General features: G+C 37.9%; 1 protein-coding gene across 10 annotated transcripts in view; it reads right to left on the bottom strand.

The window, feature by feature from the left end:
• Positions 1–6284: 6284 nt before the first annotated feature.
• Positions 6285–24179, bottom strand: part of AASDH (aminoadipate-semialdehyde dehydrogenase) — a 28896-nt gene continuing 11001 nt past the window's right edge. For 3 of the 10 annotated variants that reach the window (XM_066279328.1, XM_066279329.1, XM_066279332.1), the window contains exons 5-15: positions 22940–23132; positions 21404–21645; positions 20926–21032; positions 20259–20431; positions 19633–19825; positions 18889–19004; positions 17453–18245; positions 10751–10914; positions 9492–9614; positions 8864–8995; positions 6315–6977 (exon numbers count right to left, since the gene is read on the bottom strand). In XM_066279328.1, the coding sequence (XP_066135425.1) occupies positions 6588–6977; positions 8864–8995; positions 9492–9614; positions 10751–10914; positions 17453–18245; positions 18889–19004; positions 19633–19825; positions 20259–20431; positions 20926–21032; positions 21404–21645; positions 22940–23132 (2626 nt within the window). In that variant the 3' untranslated portion in view covers positions 6315–6587. Of the gene's footprint in view, positions 6978–8863; positions 8996–9491; positions 9615–10750; positions 10915–17452; positions 18246–18888; positions 19005–19632; positions 19826–20258; positions 20432–20925; positions 21033–21403; positions 21646–22939; positions 23133–24179 lie in introns of those variants that run through there. The other 7 variants (XM_066279327.1, XM_066279330.1, XM_066279331.1 and 4 more) reach the window with 5 other exon arrangements.

Genomic DNA, 24179 nt, shown 5'->3' with positions numbered 1-24179 from the left:
GCACCCGTTTACATTTCCCCTGCACTTGGAGGGCGGGCAGGACTTCTCTCCAGGCTCTCTGGATGACCTGCAGGGCCGCTTCAGCATGCCGCTAGCCACCCTGCCCGGACCTAGGTCCAGCAGGGTCAGGAGGGTGCCACAGCCCACACACACGGGGCTCCTCCGCGTCGAGACTGATACAGTGGTATGACAGAGCGCTGATGCGTGCACCCACCGGACTGCACACACATGTGGGACTCCTCTGCCCGGGGAGGGTGAGGAACCAGCAACCCATGCGGTACTCACACACAGGGCTGCCTTCTTGGAGAGGGTGCAGAACTGGTGGGGCAGTGCTATGTGAGCACATCGGGCTGCCCTGCCCAAGGTAAGTGTGGAACCAGTCGGGCGCTACACCGTGCAAACTCAGCAGCCCCACCCAGACCAGGCTCGGACATTAGATAAAGCAACAGGGTGTGCTGTGGGCACACTGGGCAGCCCCACCTGGAACCAGCTCCTTCTGGCTAGATGGCACACCAGGCACCACAAATGCCCACTCCAACTACAGTCAGCCTGCCAAACCCATCCATCCATCAACAGTCTACACAGAGGCTACTCTTGCAAGACTGGGAAAGATAGCCATTTCATCTAACTCATAAGAACAGAGTCAAACAAAATGGGGAGACAGAAAAATAGGCACCAAGTGAAAGAACAAGAAAAAATCTCCAGTAAAACAGGTAAGTAATTTACCTGATAAGGAATTCAAACAAATGGCCATAAGAACACTGAACAAACTTGAGAGTAGAATAGAGAAACTCAGAACTTCAACAAAGAATTAGAAAGTATGTTAAAGAACCAGTATGAGATGAAGAATACAGTACCTGAAGTGAAGAATACACTAGAGAGAATCAATATTAGATTAGTTAATACATAAGAATGGGATTAGTTAATACCCAAAAACAGATGAGCAACCTGGAATACAGAATAGTGGGAATCATCCAATCAGAACAGCAAAATGAAAAAGACTTTTTAAAAATAAAGAGTATAAGGGACCTGTGAGAAAATGTTAAGCAGTTTAACTTTCACATTATAGGGATTCCAGAAGGATGAGAAAAAGGGTAGAAAGTATATTTGAAGAAATAATGGCTTGAACTTTTCCTAATCTAGGAGAGGAAACAGACATCCAGGTTCAGAAAGCACAGAAAGTTGCAAACAAGATGAACCAAAGAGGCCCACACCAAGACATACGGTGATAAGTATACAGAGATATCTTGAAGGCAGCAAGGAGGCCCCGTGTCACATATAAATACAATGGAAACCCTATAAGGCTATCAAGTGATTTCATAGCACCAACTTTAAAGGCCAGAAGGGAGTGCTCAAATAAAGGAACGTACAACCTTACACACCGTACCTGGCAACGCTACTCATAATTGAAGGAGAGATAAAGAATTTCCCAGACAAGCAAAAACTATAGTTCACCACCACTAAACCAGCTTTACAAGAAACTGTTAGAGGGTCTTTTTTATGCAGAAAAGGCCATAACCAGAAATAAGAAAATACAGGAAAGAAGAAAATATCACAGGTAAAGACAAATACATAATAAACATAATGACTCACACATAAAAAGTTAGTATTGAAGGCCTGGCCTGTGGTGACACAGTGGACGGAGTGTCAACCTGGAATGCTGAGGTCGCTGGTTCGAGGCCCTGAGCTTACCTCAAGAGGCAGCTATAAGTTAATGCTTCCCACTCTTTTCCCCACTTCTCTCTGAAATCAACTTTAAAAATCTTAAAAAAAAAAGTTAATATAAAGGTTAAAAGACAAAAATAGCTAAATTAACTGTAACTAAATAGTCATGGGGGCCTGACCAGATGGTGGTGCAGTGGATAGAGCATCGGACTGAGATGCGGAGGACGCAGGTTCAAAATCCTGAGGTCAGCAGCTTGAGTGTGGGCTCACCCGGCTTGAGCATGGGCTCAGCAGCTTGAGCGCGGGCTCACTGGCTTGAGTGTGGGATTATAGACATGACCCCATGGTCACTGGCTTGAGCCCAAAGGTTGCTGGCTTGAGCAAGGAGTCATTCTGCTGTAGCCCCCCGTCAAGGCACATATGAGAAAGCAATCAATGAACAACTAAGGTTCTGCAATGAAGAATTGATGCTTCTCATCTCTCTCCCTCTCTCTCCCTCTCTCTGTCTCTGTCATAAATAAATAAACAAAGTCAAGGGTTGCACAAAACAAAGAGATACAAAACGTGACATCAGAAACAAACTAGAAGGGGAAGTAAAACTGTAGTGCTTTTAGAATGAGTTTGAACTTAAATGCCTATCTAGTTAAACTGCTATAGATCAGGGGTAGTCAACCTTTTTATACCTACCGCCCACTTTTGTATCTGTTAGTAGTAAAATTATCTAACCGCCCACCAGTTCCACAGTAATGGTGATTTATAAAGTGGAGAAGTAATTTTACTTATAAAATTTATAAAGCAGAGTTGCAGCAAGTTAAAGCATATTATAATAATTAGCTACCAAGTACTTTATTTTGGATTTTCGCTAAGTTTGGCAGAATAAATCTTTATAAAACAACTTACTATAGTTAAATCTATCTTTTTATTTATACTTTAGTTGCTCCGCTACCGCCCACCATGAAAGCTGGAATGCCCACTAGTGGACGGTAGGGACCAAGTTGACTACCACTGATATAGATGAACCTCATGGCAACCAAAAACCTACAAAAAAATTAAAAGTGAAAGGAGTCCAAACCAAACACTAAAGAAAATCAGCTAATCAAAAGGAAAAAGGTCAAGAAGAAAGGAACAAGAAAAAACAAAAACAAAACACAATTAATAAAATGGCATTAAGCACATACTATCAATATTAATAATTACTTTAAATGTAAATAGACTTTATGTCCCAATCAAAAGACAAAATATGGCAGAAGGGATAAAAAAACCAACAGGATCCATCTATATGCTGCCTGCAAGAGATTCACATTTTCTTTTTTTTAATTTATTGGGGTGACAATGGTAAATAAAATCATACAGCTTTCAAGTGTACGACTCTGTAATACATTATTTGCATGCTCCATTGTGTGCTCACCACCCAAAGAAATTTACTTTAGATAAAAAGACACACCTGGATTAAAAGTGAAAGGATGGAAAAAGATATTCCATATATAAGAGGAACAAAAAAACCTGAGGTAGCAATACTCTTATTGACAAAATAGGTTTTAAACTAAGAATTTTTAAAAAGACAAAGGACATTACATAATGATTGAGGTATCAATCCAAAAAGAGGATATGCCAATAGTAATATCTTCATACCCATCATAGGAGCATCCACATATATATTATATAAAGCAAATATTAATGGACATAATGGCAAAATTAATAGTAATACAATAATAGCTGGGGCCTTTAATAAATACCTCATTGATCCAGTGGTGGGATTCAGCCGGTTCGCACCACTTCAGCAGAACCAATACCTAATTTTTTTGAGTTCGGTGAACTGGTTGTTAAAATGGCACTTAAAATCAGGGTTCTCGCTAAGGTGGGTGCCTGGGCAGCCATCCAACATAGAAGTCACAAATTTACATTCCTTACTCTTTTTTAACATTCATCTACCCAACAGTGTATTCTAAGCACCTGTAGTAATGTTCATTCCATCCATAGGTGAAAAAATTTGACGGAAGTATGCTTGTCATATTTAACTGTTTCTAATATATCAAGCACAATGACTGTTAGTCTAATTGGCCTACCCTTAAGAAATGGGACTCTATTCCTACAGTGAAAAGATGGTTCAGGATAAATCATACAGCTGAAGATGCTTGGATAAAAAGCAAAGCAAATTATAAGTGAGGACACCAGTCAACAATATGGAAATATCTCATATAACAGTTTTATTGTTTTTTGTTAGGTATTTTTTTATTAAAATTTTAAAACATTTTTAATGATATCTAGTTTTGTGTGCCTCTTTTATTGTTCTTATTTAAGTATTAAATTCACAGAATAATAAACTGCCTTTTGGTATATCTTTTTTTTAACACTTAAGACAGTCATTAGGGCAAAGAACTGGTTATTAAACTATTTGAATCCCACCACTGCACTGACCTCAATGGATAAATTATGCAAACCGAAAATTAATAAGGAAATAATGGCCTTACATGCCACATTAGACCAGATCAACTAAACAGACATACATAGAACATTTCATCTACCTAGCAGCAGATTACACATTTTTCTCAAGTGCATATGGAACATTTTCCAGGAAAGAGCACATATTAGGCCACAAAACAAGCTTCAATAAATTCAAGAAGACTGGAGTTATATCAAGCATATTTTCTGATGACAATGGCATGAAACTAGAAATCTACCACAGGAAGAAAACTGGAAACAACACAAATACATGAAGATTAAATAACTTGCTCCTAAATAACCAATGTATCAAAGAGGAAATGAAACAGGCAATAAGAAACCACTTTGAGACAATTGAAAATGAAGACACATTTCCAAAATGTATAGGATGCAGCAAAAGAAGTTCTAAGAGGAAAGTTCATAGCTATACAGATGTACCTCAAACAAGAAATATCCCAAATAAACAATCTAACTTTATACCTAAAGGAACTAGAAAAGAACAAAAACAAACAAAAAACCCAGAGAGAGTATAAGGAAGGAAATAATAAAGATCATAGTGGAAATAAGCAAAATAGAGAATTTTAAACCAACAGAAAAATATTGCTGCAGAACATTGATACAGAAATCCTAAACAAAATACAGGGGGTCCTCATGTTACGACCTTATTCTGTTCCTATGACAGGGATATAACCTGAATTTTGGTGTTAAGTCAAAATACATTCTAGCCTAAGTCACTTACCTCTCCTAACACAGTTGTAAAATCATAATCTAGAACATAAAAACATAACTAAGCCACAGAAAATGGAAAAGGACATAAGTATACCGTACTGTACACTGTACTGCATATTCTTCTGCCGTGTGCAGCCAAACTAGTTCACCCACATAGTCTGTAAGTACAGTGCTAACAGTATAAGCCGAAACTCAATTTTTTAAAGTTTTTTGTGGAAGTGAGCATCATAAACTCAGAATGTTGTATGTTGAGGCTGTTGTAACCCGAGGAGCCCCTGTACTAGCAATACATTAAAAAGATAATACATCGTGATCAAGTGGCGTTCATTCCAGGGATACAAGGATAGTTCAACATATGCAAATCATGTGGTATATTATCAATGTTGATATACCACATGAACAAAATAAAAAGCACAAGTCATATGATCACACCAATAGAGGCAGAAAAAGCATCTGACAAGATACAATATCCATTTATGTTAAAACTCTTAAATAAAATGGGTATAGAAGTATCTCAACACAATAAAGGCCATATATGACAGACCCACAACTAATATACTCAAAGGTGAAAAATGGAAAGCTTCACCTTTTCTAAGATCAGGAATAAGACAAGGATGACCTTCTTGCCATTGCTGTTCAACAAAGTACTGGAAGTCCTAGTCAGAGCAATTAGGAAAGAAGAAAAGGCATCCAAATTGGAAATGAAGAAGTAAAACCATCACTATTTACAGATGACATGATTCTATATATAGTCTATAGTCAAGATTTAGAAACAACCTAAGTGTCCTTCAATGGATGATTGGATAAAAATGTAGTACATATAGTATACTCTTTCTCTCCCCCCCAAGCATGCCCACTCAAATTTTCTTTTCGAGTGTACTTTTCTTAGCTCCAAGGGCCTGTCTGCCTCTGTAACTTTCTAAATAAACTTTCTTTTATACTTAAAAAAAAGTGATACATGTATACAATGGAATACCATTCGCCCAACATGGATGAATTTTGAGAGTATTATGCTAAGTGAAATAAGTCAGATGGAAAAAGACAAGAACCATATGATTTCATGCATTTGTGGAATATAAAACCAAAAGCAACAAATAAAGAAAACATACAAACTCAGAAATATAGACAACAGAATGGTGGTTATCAGAGTGGACAAGGATGAAGAGGGTAAAATATACATATATTGGTGACAGGACACTAGACTTCAGATGGTGAGCACACAATAGAGTATATAGATGACATGTGATAAAGTTGTACAACTGAAATTCATGTTTTAACTAATGTTACCCCAATAAACTAAATTTTAAAAATTAAAATTACTCAATAAGAAACCTAATTTGATGAATAGGTCCTACCTTTAAAAATATTTTGTTATGAATCTCAGTGTAAATGAATAAATGATTTATTCCCTCACAAACTAAATTTTTAAACGACTACCTCACAGAATAAGGTTTTAAAACACCAAGTATATTCTGGTATATTTTTTCTTCCAGAGGTCTTCTATTAAAAACAAAATATCTGTAGCCTAATTTTTAGAAAGTGCTACTAAATATTTTGATGTGTTTTGTTTTATAACTCCTTTTAAAAATATTTGTTGTTGCTACAGGAAATAAAATAAGATTGTTTTCCAATGAAGTGTAACAGAGAAGTTTCTTTAAATATAATTTTTATCATAAAATTGGACTAGCCACATACTTTATAATGGTAAATATTTTCAAACATAGATATATTCTAATAAAGACTATACTTGATTACTTTTCACTGCTACCCAATAAATCCAGACAATAAACATAATTATTTCTACATCCAATAATAAGCATTGATTCCCAGACCACAGGAGAAGAGAACACTTCTCCGGGAAGTTCAAATACACTTTGCAATTGTCCACTCTTAGATTCCAAGATCCACAGTTTCCCATCAGTAGATGCTGTTGCCAGTAACATTTCATTGCTACGATTGCGGTTATGGAAAGCAAATGGTGTTGAATACACCCTTGAGGTAGTTTCAAATTTCCATTGAAGGTGGCCTTCCATGCTACAGCAGTAGATAAAGCAATCATGGGAACCAAAAAATATTTCTTGCTCTGATATGGAAGTACATGGGGATGAAAAGATTGGCTCACTGGTAGAGAACTGCCAAACCTGAAGGGCAATAAAGGCAAAAGGATTCATTCATCTCATTTTAACAATTCTGTACATTAAAGCTTTATGAAATTCTTCATGAAAATGAGAGATATAGGCTATTAAATGGTAACTATATACAGAAAGAATGGCTTTTTCCAAAAAGTAGCACCCTCAGATTAGACCTATGTCCCAGTAGTAAAATCTAGCACAAAATACACCAGGTGTCCTTACATCAGTCATTGGTATGCGTTATATGAAATAAAATTAATTTGAACCCCATTCAAGAGTTATTAGTATTGTGTTCAGAGACACTGAGTTCGAAAACAAAACTGCATTGAGTTTTCAATGTATCTTATCAAAAACTGTATCTTACTGTAGTCTACCCATGTAGGGAGAAGGAAGGAAGTAGACTGAAAGGAAGAGTTCAATAACTTAAAGCTGTAAACAAGAAGCTATGAAACGTGTCTGACCTATGGATATATACTATTTGTAGATATATCTACTACAGTACTAGAGAAAAACTTACTGGCCAACATTCTGAAGACACAGGAAGAAAAGGCACAAGTCTAAGGTAGTGTTTACAAATGCACAGTAACAACAGCATAATGAAGAATGGGCATACTCATGAAGTATGATTTATACTCTCAGTTGTGTCTCTGACTTGGACCCAGTCACTTTAATCTTTCTATGGTTCATCAAAATAGGAGTAATAGCATTTGCCTTTTCTTACTCCTTGGAAAATATATTCAAATTACTTTGTAAATAAAAACATTATGTGAACAAAATGAAAGCCTTCATCAAAAAGTGATTATTGTACAGAGCAAAACAGTAGGCAATGAAGGGTGACTGTAGAATGAAGAGCACATAGAATCAACTCTAGCCATCAGTGGGCCAACTTGTGCTGGAGCGAGTGCACTGCACAAAGTAATCCCCCAAATCAAAACCACAGTTGCAGTTGTGCCATAAATGATAGTCATGGGACTTAAGGAAGTGGAGACACTGTTCCCAACAAGACAAGCCAGAAGGAACCCACCCTGCCAGTCATGAAGTTGAAAATGGGACCTCCGTGCAGTGAAGTTTGGGTTACACAATAGATTTTGGTTTCCATAGAAAAAGTAGGGGCTTCTTTAAATGTTCAGAACCTCGGCCTGACCTGTGGTGGCGCAGTGGATAAAGCGTCGACCTGGAAATGCTGAGGTCGCCGGTTCGAAACCCTGGGCTTGCCTGGTCAAGGCACATATGGGAGTTGATGCTTCCAGCTCCTCCCCCCTTCTCTCTCTCTCTCTCTTTCTCCTCTCTGTCTCTCCCTCTCCTCTCTAAAAATGAATAAATAAAAAATTAAAAAAAAAAAACCATTAAAATTAAAAAAAAAAAAAAAAAAAAAAAAAAATAAATGTTCAGAACCTCAACAGAAGTTACAATAAAATTGGCTTAAAACTGTAAATTTTTTAAATTGAGGGACGGGAATGGCACAAGTATAACAATATTTGGATAGAATATTTTAAATCTATTGCACCATTCACCAATTAATAAACCTATGAGCTGACTAAATGGAAATAGTTTTCAACACGAGTTGAATAGTGACATTTAAAGTTTTACTTCAGGTCCTGGCCAGGTGGGTCAGTAGATAGAGCTTCCTTCCCGCATGTGGAGGCCACAGGTTCGATCCCCAGTCAGGGCACATACAAGAAACGAACAGTGAGTGCACAGCTAAAAAATGGAACAACTAAGTGGAACAGTGAGTTGATGCTTCTCTCTCACACACACTTTCCTCCCCCACCTCCTTCCCCGCTTCCCATCCCCCCTCAAATCAATGGGAAAAATTTTTTTAAAGTTTTACTTCAGTTGTAACCAGTTTCTATTTCTTTGAGAAAGATACATAAAATAGAACTAGACAAGTTTACCTGTTCTCCAAAGTGAGTAAAGCAAAGTAAATTCCCATCTACACAGCCAATACAAACATATTGTAGGCAGCACTGTGGCGAAGAGAAGAGTGGTTTCCCACAGGAATGTTTCCACACTCTAGTCCCAGTGGCCTGTCATGGGCAAAGAGCAATTCATAGCATTTCAATCATTCTAATCAATTACCCGGTATACAACAAACTCATAACTCTCCTGGAGGCAAAGCTATAAAACATCAGAAAATGCTATAATGACATGCTGACATTATAAATGAAACTAGTACACATATGCACAGCTATAAAATTAATCAGTCCTATTTATGAGAACTAAGATAAAACTTGCAATAAAACCAGGAAAGAACTAGCACAAAGTGTCTATTCTTAGATATTCTAATTTCTAAAATCAATGAGAAAATTCTGTCAATTTAAAAAATAGGTAAAAGATATGCCCAGAACACTGATGTTTCTCATCTTTCTAGACTTCATGTCAGTCACTCTTAATGAGTTCTGGTTCAGTGATATCTGGACTATATCTAACAGAAACTACCTCCAATTTTCAGAATTCAAAGAAAATAAAAGAATACTAAAGAAAAATAGGTAATAAAATAAATATACATTATTTTATGCCTACAGGATTTACAGCCAGTAAAAGTCCTCCCAATGTAGCAAAATACAAGTGATGTGGAATCAAGTTCAAACAAGGCGAAGAAAAGATAGCTCCTCCACATTTTAACTTCCAAACACACTTCTTTTCCTACAAATAAGAAAGCAAATGAATTGGTTTCTGCTGGTGGTTAACAGATTCACTTAGCCTGTCTATTATATGTTATGTCTATTTAATGTAAGTTTTTATTTTTAATATATAAAAAAGTAATACATGCTTACTGTGAAAAATCAGATTAATATAAAGAAGACCAAGGCCATCAACTGTTAACATTTTAGCATTCTCCCTTGGATCTTTTTGATACACACATACATACACAAAGAGTTTAATAGAGTTGAGATCATTCTGAATATACACTTGGTATCTAATTTAGCTCACTTATTTGGTAAAACTTGAAATGTTAATTTAATGCTTAATATCCCATAGGAACATAAAATAATTTATCTCTCTACCCTATCATTGGAAATTGTTTGGAACTAACTTGGAATTATAAACAACTCTGACACAGACATCATGGTGCACATATCTGTCCATGTTTCTGATTATTTTGCTAGGATAGATTCCTAGAAGAATAACTTACTGAATCAAAGGATATGAAATTGTTGCCTATGGCAAAACTGTCCGCAAAGGCTTCCCTAGTTACAACCTCCCACTGCTCTCATCAGTATTCACTATTATTCTAATCTGAACCATTTATTTCTCATAGTTTTTAATTTTCACTCCTTTGATTATTAAACAATTAAAACATTTCAATACATTTCCTAGCCATTTCTTCTTTGGAGTCCTTTACTTATTTTTCTATCTGAATCTATGTCTTTATAAATTTGTATTTGCTCTTTATTTTCATTCATATTTATAAATATAAATTAGTTTTAACAGTCATATTTGTTTCATTTTTCCCCCAACTTATTTCTTTTAAATTTTGTCATTCTAATTTTTTTTTTATTTTCATGTAATCCATTCTTATTGATATTTTCCTTTGTGACTCTTTTCTATTGTCAAGACAGTAATTCTAAATTCTTTGTATTTCATAATTCTGAGTAGCAAATTTACTTGTGAAAACTTGGTAAGAAAGGTAAAAATGTCTTAAGATATGACTTATTCACTCCTTATTCTTCCCAGACTACAATGCTAAACTTGGAAAATAGTTACCGCCTGCTCCTAGGCCAGAGCATCTAACACTTTCACACACTTCTACCTATGAGACTGATGAGGTAAGTTCTTACATAAATATCCAAAGCATATGCGTGTTGGTCATGAGAGCCGAAGTAAAGTAATCCTGTGGTCGGATCCACGGTTGCCGAGCTTTTGACAGCATCCTCAGTAGTAAACATCCAGTATTTTTCTCCATTATTACTTTTCAGAACATAAACTAACCCATTATAACAACCTGTTGGGAAACAAAATATAAAAGATGAGATTTAGGTATTTCACTGGAAAATCATTCCTTTTTGATTTTATTGTGTTGACATAATTTCAAGTGTTCCATTCAATATAACACCATCCACACGCCACATCATGCCCTGACATGCCCCATGCAAAGTCTCTTTCCATTCCCCATTTCCCCCCTCCCCTACCTCAACCCCCACCCCAGAAAATAATTCTTTAGTCTAAATCATAACAGTTTGTACTTGCTCTTCATGTGTACTTGGGCTCTATGTTCAGCTCGGATTTAAATATCAGCAAGCCTGACCAGGCGGTGGTGCAGTGGATAGAGCGTCAGACTGGGACGCAGAGGACTCAGGTTCGAAACCCTGAGGTCACTAGCTTGAGCGCGGGCTCACCCAGCTTGAGCGCGGGGTTGCTGGCTTGAGCGTGGGATCATAGACATGACCCCATGGTCCCTGGCTTGAGCCCAAAGGTTACTGGATGAAGCCCAAAGGTCGCGCTGGCTTGAGCAAGAGGTCACATGGTCTGCTGTAGTCCACCCCACCCCCCTCCCGTCAAGGAACATATGAGAAAGCAATCAATGAACAACTAAGGAGACTAAGGAGCCACAAGAAGAATTGATGCTTCACATCTCTCTCCCTTCCTGTCTGTCCGAATCTGTCCTTCTCTCTGTCTCTGTCAGAAATAAATAAATATCAGCAATGTAAAGCAGACACTGAACAGCAATCACTTGTGTAAAATACCTATTTAGCAGGTACACCTTATTGCTTCAAAGTACTATAAAGTGCCTCCCCACCGAGGAAACGATGAAGCATGCTGCTGTGGAGAGAGGCTTGCACAGACCTGGACTCCAACCTTGTCCTGGCCATCTGTGAGCAAATTACCCAGGGTCACTAAGCCTCGGATTATTTTTCTGTTGCATGTGGATACATCTACTTCCAAGGTTATTGCAACAATTAAAATAATATAATGTGGATAAACGCCCAGTGCAAAGGAGGTACTCAGAAATGCTAACATTAACAATAACCAACATATATTGAGCTTTTACATTGTGAATAGTGCTATTCTAAGAATTTTACATCTATTAACTCATGTAATCCTCACCATGAAGTGCTATTCTATCACATTTTATAGATGACAAAATTGAAGCACAGAAATTAAACTACTAGGGCAGAACTACTCAGCTAACATAGCAGCGAAGATTTCGAATCTAAAAAATCAAGCTCCAGAGCCTGTATCCTTAACAGCTACACCAGACTGCTTTTCCCAAACTGCTGGTTTGAATGAGAAGATCGGGCAGGAGTTCCTGACTTGGTGTAACCAAAATGACCCGGGTGGAAGTAGGAGTGGCCAAAATTGACAAAGCAAAGATCATTCACATTCCCTGGACTTCATGTAAACCAGAGGAAGATGAATTTGGGCATTGGCCCACCACACCCTAGATCAGTGGTCCCCAACCTTTTCTGGGCCACAGACCGGTTTAATGTCAGAAAATATTTTCACGGACCGGCCTTTAGGGTGGGACGGATAAATGTATTACGTGACCGAGACAGGCGTCAAGGATGAGTTTTAGACAGATGTAACAGAGGGAATCTGGTCATTTTTAAAAAATAAAACATCGTTCAGACTTAAATATAAATAAAACAGAAATAATAATGTAAGTTATTTATTCTTTCTCTGTGGACCAGTACTAAATGGCCCACAGACCGGTACCGGTCCACGGCCCCGGGGGTTGGGGACCACTGCCCTAGATGGTTCTGCCTATGGTTTTAATCATGGCTGCTTATTTGAGGCCCTATGTCCAGAACACCTGCTGTACTGGTTTTGTTTTGTTTTCCTGGTAGTTCCTACTTGTACCAAGAGAATGGTCTGTGTATGGCCAGTAGTCATGGCCGTCACTGCTGTGACCATGCAGGTGCAGGTTCCCATTATATTCGGACAGATGGTAAAGAAACAGTGGAACCAAAAAATAGTGGGCCATTCCTTTATTCTAGCCTCACAACCGGCCAGCGAGTAACAACAAACATAGGGGAAAAAACACTTCCCTTTCCACTCAGGGCTCCCAAAGCCACTAACTCTTCCGGTTTTTCCTAGAATCAAACGTCTCCACCAGCCTTAGTCATCCCCAGTTCCCCATCTGCACACCTTCTCCCTTCTCCTTTCTACACAAACTGGCTTCTCCTGCAGCACCTGGCCATCTTAGCTTCCTACTCTGCAAAAATAGTTTCCTCCTTCTTCTTTCTTCTCCGATCTTTTTAAAACTTTTTGGTGCAGAACCCCTCCTCCAGCACACATTAGCATAACAATGGCCCTTCCCAAGCAGGAAGGCAATCAGCAACCTCACAGACCAGCTCCATTTTTAACAATAAAAGTGAGCAAACTCAAAAAACATAAATTTTACAAACTCATTTGCCCAACAGTCTGCTTAAATGTGGCGAAGAGAAGTTCCTACATAGTGAAACACCTCAGGACTGAGCAGGGCAATGAAAATCTCTTTCTGTTCAATTCCAGAAAAAAATGTAGTGACCTGGGTTAGGCAAAGATTTCTTAAATGTGATGATGTCAAAAGCATGACCCATAAAAGAAAAAAAAATGATACACTGGACTTCATTAAGAATTTCTTTTCAAAAGACACTTATGGTAAGGGACTGAAAAGACAAGCCGCAGACTGGGAGGAAACATGCAAAACATCTGACAAATATGTATCCAGAATACATAAAGAATTCTCAAAACACACTAAGTAAACAAACATAACAATAAAAAAATGGGTAGCCTGACCAGGCAGTGGCACAGTGGAAAGAGTGTCGGACTGGGACGCGGAGGACCCAGGTTCAAAACCCCAAGGTCGCAGGCTTCAGTGCAGGCTCACCAGCTTGAGCGCAGGGTCACTGGCTTGAGTATGGGATCATAGACATGACCCCATGGTTGCTGGCTTGAGCCCAAAGGTCGCTGGCTTGAAGCCCAAGGTTGCTGGCTTGAAGCCCAAGGTTGCTGGCTTGAGCGCAAGGTCGCTGGCTTAAGCAAGGAGTCACTAGCTCTGCTGTAGTCCCCCAGTCAAAGCACATATGAAAAAGCAATCAATGAAAAGCAATCAATGAATAAGCAATCAAAGAACTAAGATGCTGCAATGAAGAATTGATGCTTCTCATCTCTCTCTTCCTGACTGTCTGTCCCTGTCTGTCCCTCTCTCTGTCTCTGTCAACAAAAGAAATGGGTAAAAGATCTGAACAGACAATAAGATATACAGATGGCAAATAGCTCCTAAAAAGAGGTGCAACATTTATAGTCTCCAGGGAAATGCAAACTAAACCACAATAAAATACCACATCATAAGTATCTTAATGACTAAAATAATAAAAATTTTCAACAATGTGACTACAGCTGCCAGAGCTTCCCAGAGCCCATGCCACTCTGCCCCCGGAGCCAGCGCCACCATGCTTCCCCCGGCACTGGCATTGCCGCACATGCACACCCTTGGAGCTGGTGCCCCCAGAACTGACATCCCCAACGACCCTGCACCCAGCACCATACCTGGCACAACAGTGCACTTCATCAAGCCAGTGCCCTCACACCAATGCAAAAGTTAAGATCTTTTCCTAAAGAAACCAGTCCAGCCTGACCAGGCGGTGGCGCAGTGGAAAGAGCGACAGACTGGGATGCCGAGGACCCAGGTTCGAGACCCTGAGGTCGCCAGCTTGAGCGCGGGCTCATCTGGTTTGAGCAAAAGTCCACCAGCTTGGACCCAAGGTCGCTGGCTCCAACAAGGGGTTGCTCGGTCTGCTGAAGGCCCGCGGTCAAGGCACATATGAGAAAGCAATCAATGAACAACTAAGGTGTTGCAATGCGCAATGAAAAACTAATGATTGATGCTTCTCATCTCTCTTTGTTCCTGTCTATCTGTTCCTGTCTATCCCTCTCTCTGACTCACTCTCTGTCTCTGTAAAAAAACAAAAAAACAAAAAAACAAAAACAAAAAAAGAAACCAGTCCATAAAGTCTAGAAGACATGGATACTTCTTCAAATGTGAAGACACCAAGTAAGACTACAAGGCACATGAAATATCAAGGAAACATGACACCACACAGCAAATTTACAGTGACTGATTCAAGAGAAATGGGAATCTACAAGTTCTTTGACAAAGAATTCAAAGCAACTGTTTTAAAGAAGCTCAAAGAGCTACAAAAGAACATAGATAATTCAATGAAACTGAGAAAACAATATATGAACAAAAATCAAACAACCCAAATAAAAAAATGGGCTAAGGACCTGAATACACTTAAAAGCATACACACACACAAAGACATATAAATGCCTAAATGGTATATGAAAAGGTGTTTAACACCACTGATCATCAGAGAAATACAAATAAAATCACAATGAGATATCACCTCATACCTTTCAGGACGGCTATTATTAAAAAAAACAAAACAACTTTTTAAACTGACAATACCAAATGCTGATAAGGATGTGGACCAACTGACCCTTTCATAAGTTGATGGTAGGAATGCAAAGTGGCTCAATCACTTAGGAAAATAACATGGCTGTTTTTTATAAATTAAAACCTACATTTACCATACAACATCCTCCTCCAAGGTACTGACCCAAGTGAAATACTTATATTCACATATGTTCACATATGCTTATTGTAATTATTCATAATTACTAAAAACTGGAAATAACCAAAATGTGAATGGATAAGCAAACTGTGGTACATCCACACAATGAAATAGTCAATAATAAAAAAGAAACTATAGATGCAATAATATGGACGGATCTCAAATACATTATGCTCAGTAAGAAAGCCAGACTGAAAAGCTATATACTGTATGATTTCATTTATATAGACTTTCTGGAAAAAGCAAAGCTAGAGGGACGGAACACAGCTCCGTGGTTACCTGGGTGTGAGGGGGAGGAGGAAAGAGGACTACAACGTATCACGGACGTTTTGGAAAAATGGACTCTTGATTGTGGTGGTGGCTATATGTAGGTATGCAGTTGTCAAAACACAGAATATATACTAAAAAGGGTGAGTTTTACTGTGTATAAATTATACATTAATTTTAAAAATGTTTAAAGTACTAAGTGACCACCATGTGCCACAAGCTTCAAGACGAGACACGTGGGACGCAAAGAGTAACCTCAGTGAACTGACTAACATGGATGGGGATTGCTCGTGATCATTCACATGGAACTGGAAGTCTCCTGCAGAACAATTTTCAAAATGTAGGTGTTCAAAAGGGAAGGATCACACGCAGATTCAAGTATATCCCAGCTAGGATAGCACACGTAGGGAGATAAATTTCTAAGTACTTAATCTGAAAAGCTTTGCTAACAGATTCCAGATCCATATAAAGTGAAACCTAAGGTAGTAGGGGAGTAAAAAGAAGAGGCATTGCCTGACCTGTGGTGGCACAGTGGGTAAAAGCATCGACCTGGAACACTGAGGTCGCTGGTTCAAAACCCTGGGCTTCCCTGGTCAAGGCACATATGGGAGTTGATCCTTTCTGCTCCTCCCTCCCTTCTCTCTCTGTCTCTCTCTCTCTAAAATGAATAAATAAAATCTAAAATTAAAAAAAAATAATAAAAAAAAAAGAAGAGGCATTACACTGGGACCCTCATATTCCTAGTAAAGGAAAAGTTACCCATACTTTCATGAAACTGAGTAGCAGTTAACACCTAATGAGCATTTACTTAGTCCTTAGTGACTAGCAATGTACTAACAGATTCATAAGCAGTTATCTCATTTAATCCTCTCAAAAGCTCAATGATGACTGGTGGTTTTAAAATCTGTCTACAAATTATTTGATATTCTTCTTTTCGAAGGCCTAATCCCCACCCCACTTCCCACGCTTTGAGTGTGGGACAGATTTAATAAACAGAATAGAGCAAAAATAATGGTGTACGACTTTGGAGACCAAGTCATAAAAGTACTGCGTTCCTCCTCTCTGGGTGGCGCACTCTGAGGGAAGTTAGCTGCTGTACTGTGAGAGTGTTCCAGCAGCCTACGGAAAGGCCACGTGGCAAGAAACTGAAGCCTCCTTCCAAGATCCAGCACAGAACAAAAGCCTCCTCTAGCAGCAACGGGAGTGAGCCGCTTTTCCAGCCCAGGTCAAGCCTTCAGGGGCTGCAGCCACACGGGAGGCCTTGAGCCAGAACTTCCAGCTAAACTGCTCCTAACTTCCTGACCCACAGAAACTGTGAGGTTTAATAAATGTTTGTTACTGTACATCATTAAGTTTGGGGACAATTTGTGATGCAGCAACATGATTTATTATTTCTATAAACTCAAGAGAAAAGTGAAGTTCTAAGAGGTTCAGCAACTTGACAAAGGCCCCAGAGCTGCTAACAGCTTTAGAGCTGGGTTCAAATCCAGGGAGTCTGATCCCACAGCCCACACAGTGAGACGGCACATGGTCAACTATTCTTTGACAGCAACAATATCCACCATATGTAAGTTTTTAAAATTTAACTTAGTCTTAACTAGCATTACCATATAGTAATTAAATTTAACTCTATAAGCCTCAAATTCAGAAACTTACCCACTGCAATAAAGTTTCCACACTTAGACACACATGCAGAGGATTCAATTCGATCTCCCAAAATCTGCTGCCATTTCACCTTCCCAGAGTAAAGGTCGATCGCCATCATTCTGTGAGAATGGGAGCCGATGTATACCGTTGCAGATGGCTTATCATTAGCAGGTATTACAACCAGAGGTGACGCATCTACACATTTGCCCGTGTCTGACTTCCACCTCACGTGTAACCCCACTGCCTCGGCCCCGATCACAGGAGTTCCATCTTCAGTTCTTTCAACACAGGTCGAATCTTCTGACTTCCCAGTAAGAGATGGAGGATGTAAGCTTTTCACTTTTTGAATATTAGTCTGTAAAGTTAAATCGGAAGAATAGGCTGAAGGGCAATGTCCTAACTTGGTTAAAAACCTAGTAGTATTCAGAGACAAAATCTGACTCCCTCTGCTCAGTGCCATAAAAGCATTTCTCTCACTGTCTAAATTTAAAGGCATCACTGATTTCTGATGTAAAGATTTTCCACTGGTTTCTTCTTGATTAATGTCGCTGAATTTTCTTTTTGTGGCACAAGTCTTGCTGAATGTCAGATCTTCCCCTGGAAACACAGTGTGAAGGGTGTGATTGTAGATCTCTAGAATGGACCTGCTGAGGATCACTTCCAGGAGCCCAGGTACGGACGTGCCGACAAGTGTTTCAATCTCACTGAGGAGCCGCACAGACTTGAAGGAGTCTCCACCGCTACGTAAGAAGAGCGACTCATCAGGAACCTCCAGAGAATCTTCTGAGGGACTCAGAATAGACTACAGATGAGAGAAGGGAGAAATATGGTGAAATAAAGGCCTAAAACCAAAAGAACTCAACATTTACAGGGTAATATATGGAGAGATAACAATATGTACCTTAATGATATGAACATAAGACATACAAAATAAGTATTTTTAATAATTATAATAAATTTTTTTAGAGACAGAGAGAGAGTCAGAGAGAGGGAGAGATAGGGACAGACAGACAGGAACACAGAGAGATGAGAAGCATCAATCATGAGTTCTTCATTGCGACACCTTAGTTGTTCATTGATTGCTTTCTCATATGTGCCTTGACCATGGGGCTACAGCACACCGAGTAACCCCTTGCTCAAGCCAGAGACCCTGGGTCTAAGCTGGTGAGCTGTGCTCAAACCAGATGAGCTCTCACTCAAGCTGACAACCTCGGGTCTTGAACCTGGGTCCTCCGCATCCCAGTCCGATGCTCTATCCACTGTGCCACCGCCTGGTCAGGCTATACCAGGATTTAGCTAATTTCTCAACTCTGATAAGACTGTTACCACCTGGGCAGGATTAATATTCTTAAAAAATTTTATCAGACTTATTAGTATGCTATCATTACTTAAAGATATTAAAATAACCTCTTTACAATAACAAACTTGTATCTTAAAAGTTGTACCTTCCACAAATGCTGTAATTTTTCCCAAAGTTCCTCTTTTCCATTGAGCTTATTTTCAGACTTCAAGTTTGTGTAGTTTAAATAAATCTTGTTTAACTCCGAAACATCAATTTTGCCTTAATACAGAAGAGAAATAATTCCTAAATTTCTGTTCAGGCTTTTTTCTATCTTTCTTAGTCACAAGAATAAACACATTTTTCAGTGTAAAGGCTAGAAATCTTATAAAATAGTTTGTCATAATCAATTCTAAAAAAGGGAGTCCTATGCTATAAAGAATACAGTGGGTAATAAATATATAAATAAGAAAGAAAAAATGATTAACTAATGTTTCTCATTTAAAGAATTAAAGAAATGATACTATTAACTGAGCAATTATTATTGCATTTTGAAGTAAATACACTATTAAATAAAGATAAAATTGGGAAGGCAATATAATATTGTAATTAAGAGCAAATGTTTTGAAGTCAAACAACCCTACACAGAATTTCAACTCTACTAATAACCAGTAATGTAATTTGGGGAAAATTACTTGCCTACTTTCCACATCTGTAAATGGGAATAATTAAACCCACTCATAAGATTTTCTGGAGATAAAATGAGTTAATTATACAAAGCATTTAACAGAGGATTTACCACTATATAGTCCATATTACTTATAATAAGAATTTATGTGGCCTTTAAACTATTTTTGAATACAATTAGTATCACTTGGCACTAAAACACATCTGCTTCAAATTATTTTACCATGAGATGTGAATGGCAGAGAATCAATCAGCACAAGCTCATCCGGGATTGCGTGGCTTGGAAGATGTTTCGCCAGTTCTTTAAAGATGTGATCCTTTACTAACTCATTTTTGGACACCATGAACAGAATTAATTTATCCTGATTATACCATATAACTGCACAGGACTCCACTTGCTGAAGTCCTTCAGCAACCTATGAGAGAGATTATTCCAATTTGCCAATCAGGACATTTAAAAGCAAACTTCCTAAATGCTCAAATTTATCATGTCTGAAATCAGCACAAATTAAATTGTGAAATACACTAGAGATTTTTTAAATTGTGCTATTACTATTACCAGCACACAGAGTTCTTAACATTTAATAGCTTTTATAGCAAAATAAACCAATTAATTTTCAGTTATCAAAATCCATTTTGTCACTTATATTTTTAAAAAACTATCTCTTCATGCTGGCAATAAAGGGCACACTGAATTATCTACAACTTATATTGTAATTCATCACTAATATAAAAATCTTCGGTTTAAATGATACTGATAGAGAATCCTGGCACAGAAAATTGGTGGCGGCTGCCTCTCATCCCTACATACTGTATATTAATAGATATTTAACATTTAAATAGTTCTACCTGTTGCACAAGTTCAATGTTAAGACGTTTGCCGTGACGTTTGATCTGACTGTCTTTTCGTCCCAAAAAATATAATCCTCCATCTTTCACAGTCGCAAAGTCTCCTGTGGCTCGCATTGTACCAAGTGGCACTGTCATTTCGCCATCAAGAAAACATACTCTATTTCGGCCACCTTCACAAAATATAAACACCAATGTAATAAAAGTTATCCATGTAAAATACTCTAAAAACCATCAAATCAATAATATCTCCAAAAGTTCAGTTTCAAATTTTTAATAAGAAAAGTGGAAGCTCACTTTTAAATATTGTAAAATTAGATATAATAACCTCAAGTAAAATAAGAAAAGGATAAAAAGAATTTATTTCTAAAAACATAAATGTGATTTTAAAAATCCTTAAACACTGATTAAAAAGAATTTTGGCTATAAATATAAAGGCCCAAGTAACAGTTTCTAAATTACTTTTGTATCTTCCCTTAGAGTATTACACATTGTCATTTGAAATAATTATGGTAACTTATTAAATGTTTCATCACTGTGAAAATTAGATTAAAAATTATTATCACTGAAAAAGAATATTAGACATAAGAAAAACTGGAGAAATAATAAAATTAACAGATTTTTTCCTTGAAAAAAAATTATTCCCAGTCAACAAATGTAAAACAACCTAAAAATACTTGGCCATTGCCTTCTTGGATTCTGAAACCATTAGTATCTCTGACTTCAACTACTGTTCCAAGCAGTGGAAATCCCAGTTGTACAGGCAATTCACATCTACGAAGACACAACAACCCAAACCAGATTTAAAATTTTTCATTGGACTAGAATATTTTCCAATGTGTTTAAATTGCATTGTATCAAATAAAGAAACAAAAGTTTTTGTTATACTATTATTCGAAGACTGTCAAGCATAAAAAGTTGGATGGAAAGGTTATCATCTGTTATTGGTTGCTGTTTGGTCCCAAAATATTCTAGCAGGATCTATAGCACTAGTTATAATAAGAAAGGTTCTGAATTTCCAGCTTAAAATTCTAGATAAAATAGTGTTCTAAAATTATTACCCCAGTGCCTATCAAAACCACTGTTAGTATTAAGATACTGGAAAAATAGTTTCTCCCCACCATATTTAGTAATTAAACTCTTACTTGAAAGTAGAATTAAGACTCTTCTCTGGAATCCTGTAAAAAGTTGCCCAACTTGATACCTCTGTGACACCATAAATATTAAATATTTGTGTCCTGTTGCCTACTTCTCTCCAGCTTTTGAGAACAGCCAGTGATGGAAATGCTTCACCACCAAGGGCTAGTACTCGAAGAGAAGTACTGGCTGATAAAACAGTTGACTTGATAAGCTGAGATCCGAATCTTCTAAGCAATGTGGGCGTTGCCTGTAAAAACATCGAAAATAAATTATTTCTTCCCTTCACTTCTTTAAAAAGGTAAACACTGCAATGATTGGTTCAAAGCTTAATATTAGAAGTGCACATGGAAATTAAGCCTATGTTTATTAAATGGCAAATTATATTTGGGAAACTCCTGCGACAGTATTATCTTCTTAAAGTGGGTATCAATTTTGCTTTTATGGTGATGGAAGGAAACTTGACTTCAGGTGGTGAACACACAATACGGTATACAAATAATAAATTATAGAATTGTATCCCTGAAACCTACATAATTTTAGTAACTAATGTTACCCTAATAAATTCAATATAAAAAAGAAAAAAATTGAGCCTGACTGGTGGTGGCATAGTGGATAAAGGGTTAACCTGGGACACTGAAGCCCCAGGTTTGAAACCCTGAGGTTGCTGGCTTGAGCGCAGGGTCACTGGCTTGAGCATAGCGTCATCAAAATGATCCCATGGTTGCTGGTTTGAGCCCAAAGGTCAATAATTTAAAGCCCAAGATTGCTGGCTTGAGCAAGCTGTCACTGGCTCACCTAGAGCCCCTGGTCAAAGCATATATGAGAAGCAATCAAAGAACAACTAAAGTGCCACACTACAAGTTAATGCTTCTCATCTCTCTCCCTTCCTGTCTCTCCAACCACCACTAAAAAAGAAATAAAAAATAACTTCACATATGTTTATAGATTTTCCAAAAGTTGCAAAGCAAACTCTTACTACAAAGTTAAATTTCTCTAAATCATAACAAATGTCAAGTTCCTTTAGTTATTACAGTATGTACAAAATGCATAATAAAATAATTTTCTCAGCAGAATTAACAATTTTATTTTTTTACATTCTCAAACAAATGAAATCAGGAGACAAGCGTTGATAATCTAACTTTGTGATTTTCAACCATTTTCATCTCATGGCACACATAAACTACTAAAATTCTGCAGCACAGCAAAAAATATATTTTTTGTCAATCTGACCAAAAAAAAAATAGGTATAATTTTGATTCATTCACACCAGACAGCTATTGTTGTGTTGGCTGTTGTCATTTTTTTAATTTGACAATCTAAGGGAGAAGAGGCCAGTGCCCTAAGTAGTCAGGTAGTGCATGTTTTAAAAATTCTTGTGGCACACCAATATGCCCGCTGTCGCACACCAGTTGAAAATCGCTGCTCTAACTAGATTATCATTAATCCACTGTAAAGAACTGCAGGAATGCAAAATATCCTTTTATACACTTAAAATATTGAATAATAAAGGACTAAACATTTCACTTGTTCCTAAAATGTACCTGCAAAATAGTCACTCGGTGGTGGGAAAAGAGAACAGCAGCTAACTTGGATGGGAGCACTTTGACAGAAGTTGGTACGATTAGCAGGGAGGCACCACTAGACAGAGCAACAAATATTTCCACAACTGAAGGATCAAAGGTCAGAGGTGAAGCCAGAAACAAAACATCTTCTTGTGTGATCTCAAAAAGTATCCTATGGCAAAATAGAAGGTGGTTATGAGAATTCTCTGACATTTGGTAAACACATATCCTAACAAAGTATTTATAACTATTAAATTTTTGGATCCAGGCCAGCTTTTTATTTTTCTTAGATTAACCAAAATGGTGCTATTAATTCTAGAACTCTTCTTTATAAACATAAGGATTAAAAGCCATTTAAAGCAATATATACTTCTTTACCATGACATAGTTCATCATCTGTCATAGCTTTCTTTGTTGTTGTTTTTTAAAGTTTTTATCGACTTGAGAGTGAGAGAAAGGGAGAGAGAGACAGGCACATTGATCTCTTCTTGTATGTGCCTTAACCGGGGATCAAACCAGCAACCTCTGTGCTTCAGAACAATGCTATAACCAACCCAGCTATCCAGCCAGGGCTGTCACCGCTTTCTGATGGGTCAGCTTGGCTGGACTGAACTACAGTCCCCAGAATTCCCTTTCTAGTCTGTTTCTCATCAGGGTAGAAGACAAAGGATATTCTCTCTTGAGCACTAGAAGACAGAGGAAGACAGCTGCACTCGATAGCACTCAATCTTTAGCTCAGTTATTAAAATACTAATCTAGGTGCTGTTGTGAAGGGATTTTTCCCTTTAATGATTAAAGTTTATCCTGGGTTGGCTGGATTTAGTCAGTTTGAAGGCCTTGAAAAGAATGTGGTCTTTTCTGGTGACTCCAAAACAGCAGCTGAGTCTGCAATTACTCTCCCTACCCACTGGATCTTTTTTCTGACTTGCTTGTGGACAAGCACATGCCAATGAGGTTCCGGCCTGCTCAAGATCATCCCTTTCTGCTTGACTACCCTACGGACATCGGTGTTACTCGGCCAGTCCCCACAACTGTAACCCAATTCCTTTTGATAAATCTGACATATCCTCTTGGTTCTTCCTTCCTTCCTGGTAGGAATATGGACTACCCTACATATTCAAAGATGCTTAAGAGAGACCTGTGACTCCCTTTTCCCACTACTTGGCATTTTCTCTCAGTAGCTGAACAGAGAGCCGAAGAGAATACACAGTTAGGATAT

The sequence above is a fragment of the Saccopteryx bilineata genome, chromosome 5, assembly GCF_036850765.1.
Source record: "Saccopteryx bilineata isolate mSacBil1 chromosome 5, mSacBil1_pri_phased_curated, whole genome shotgun sequence".
NCBI classification, from domain to species: Eukaryota; Metazoa; Chordata; class Mammalia; order Chiroptera; family Emballonuridae; genus Saccopteryx; species Saccopteryx bilineata.
Note: the sequence above shows the minus strand (reverse complement) of the source record. Positions and strands in the feature narration are given on the sequence as shown.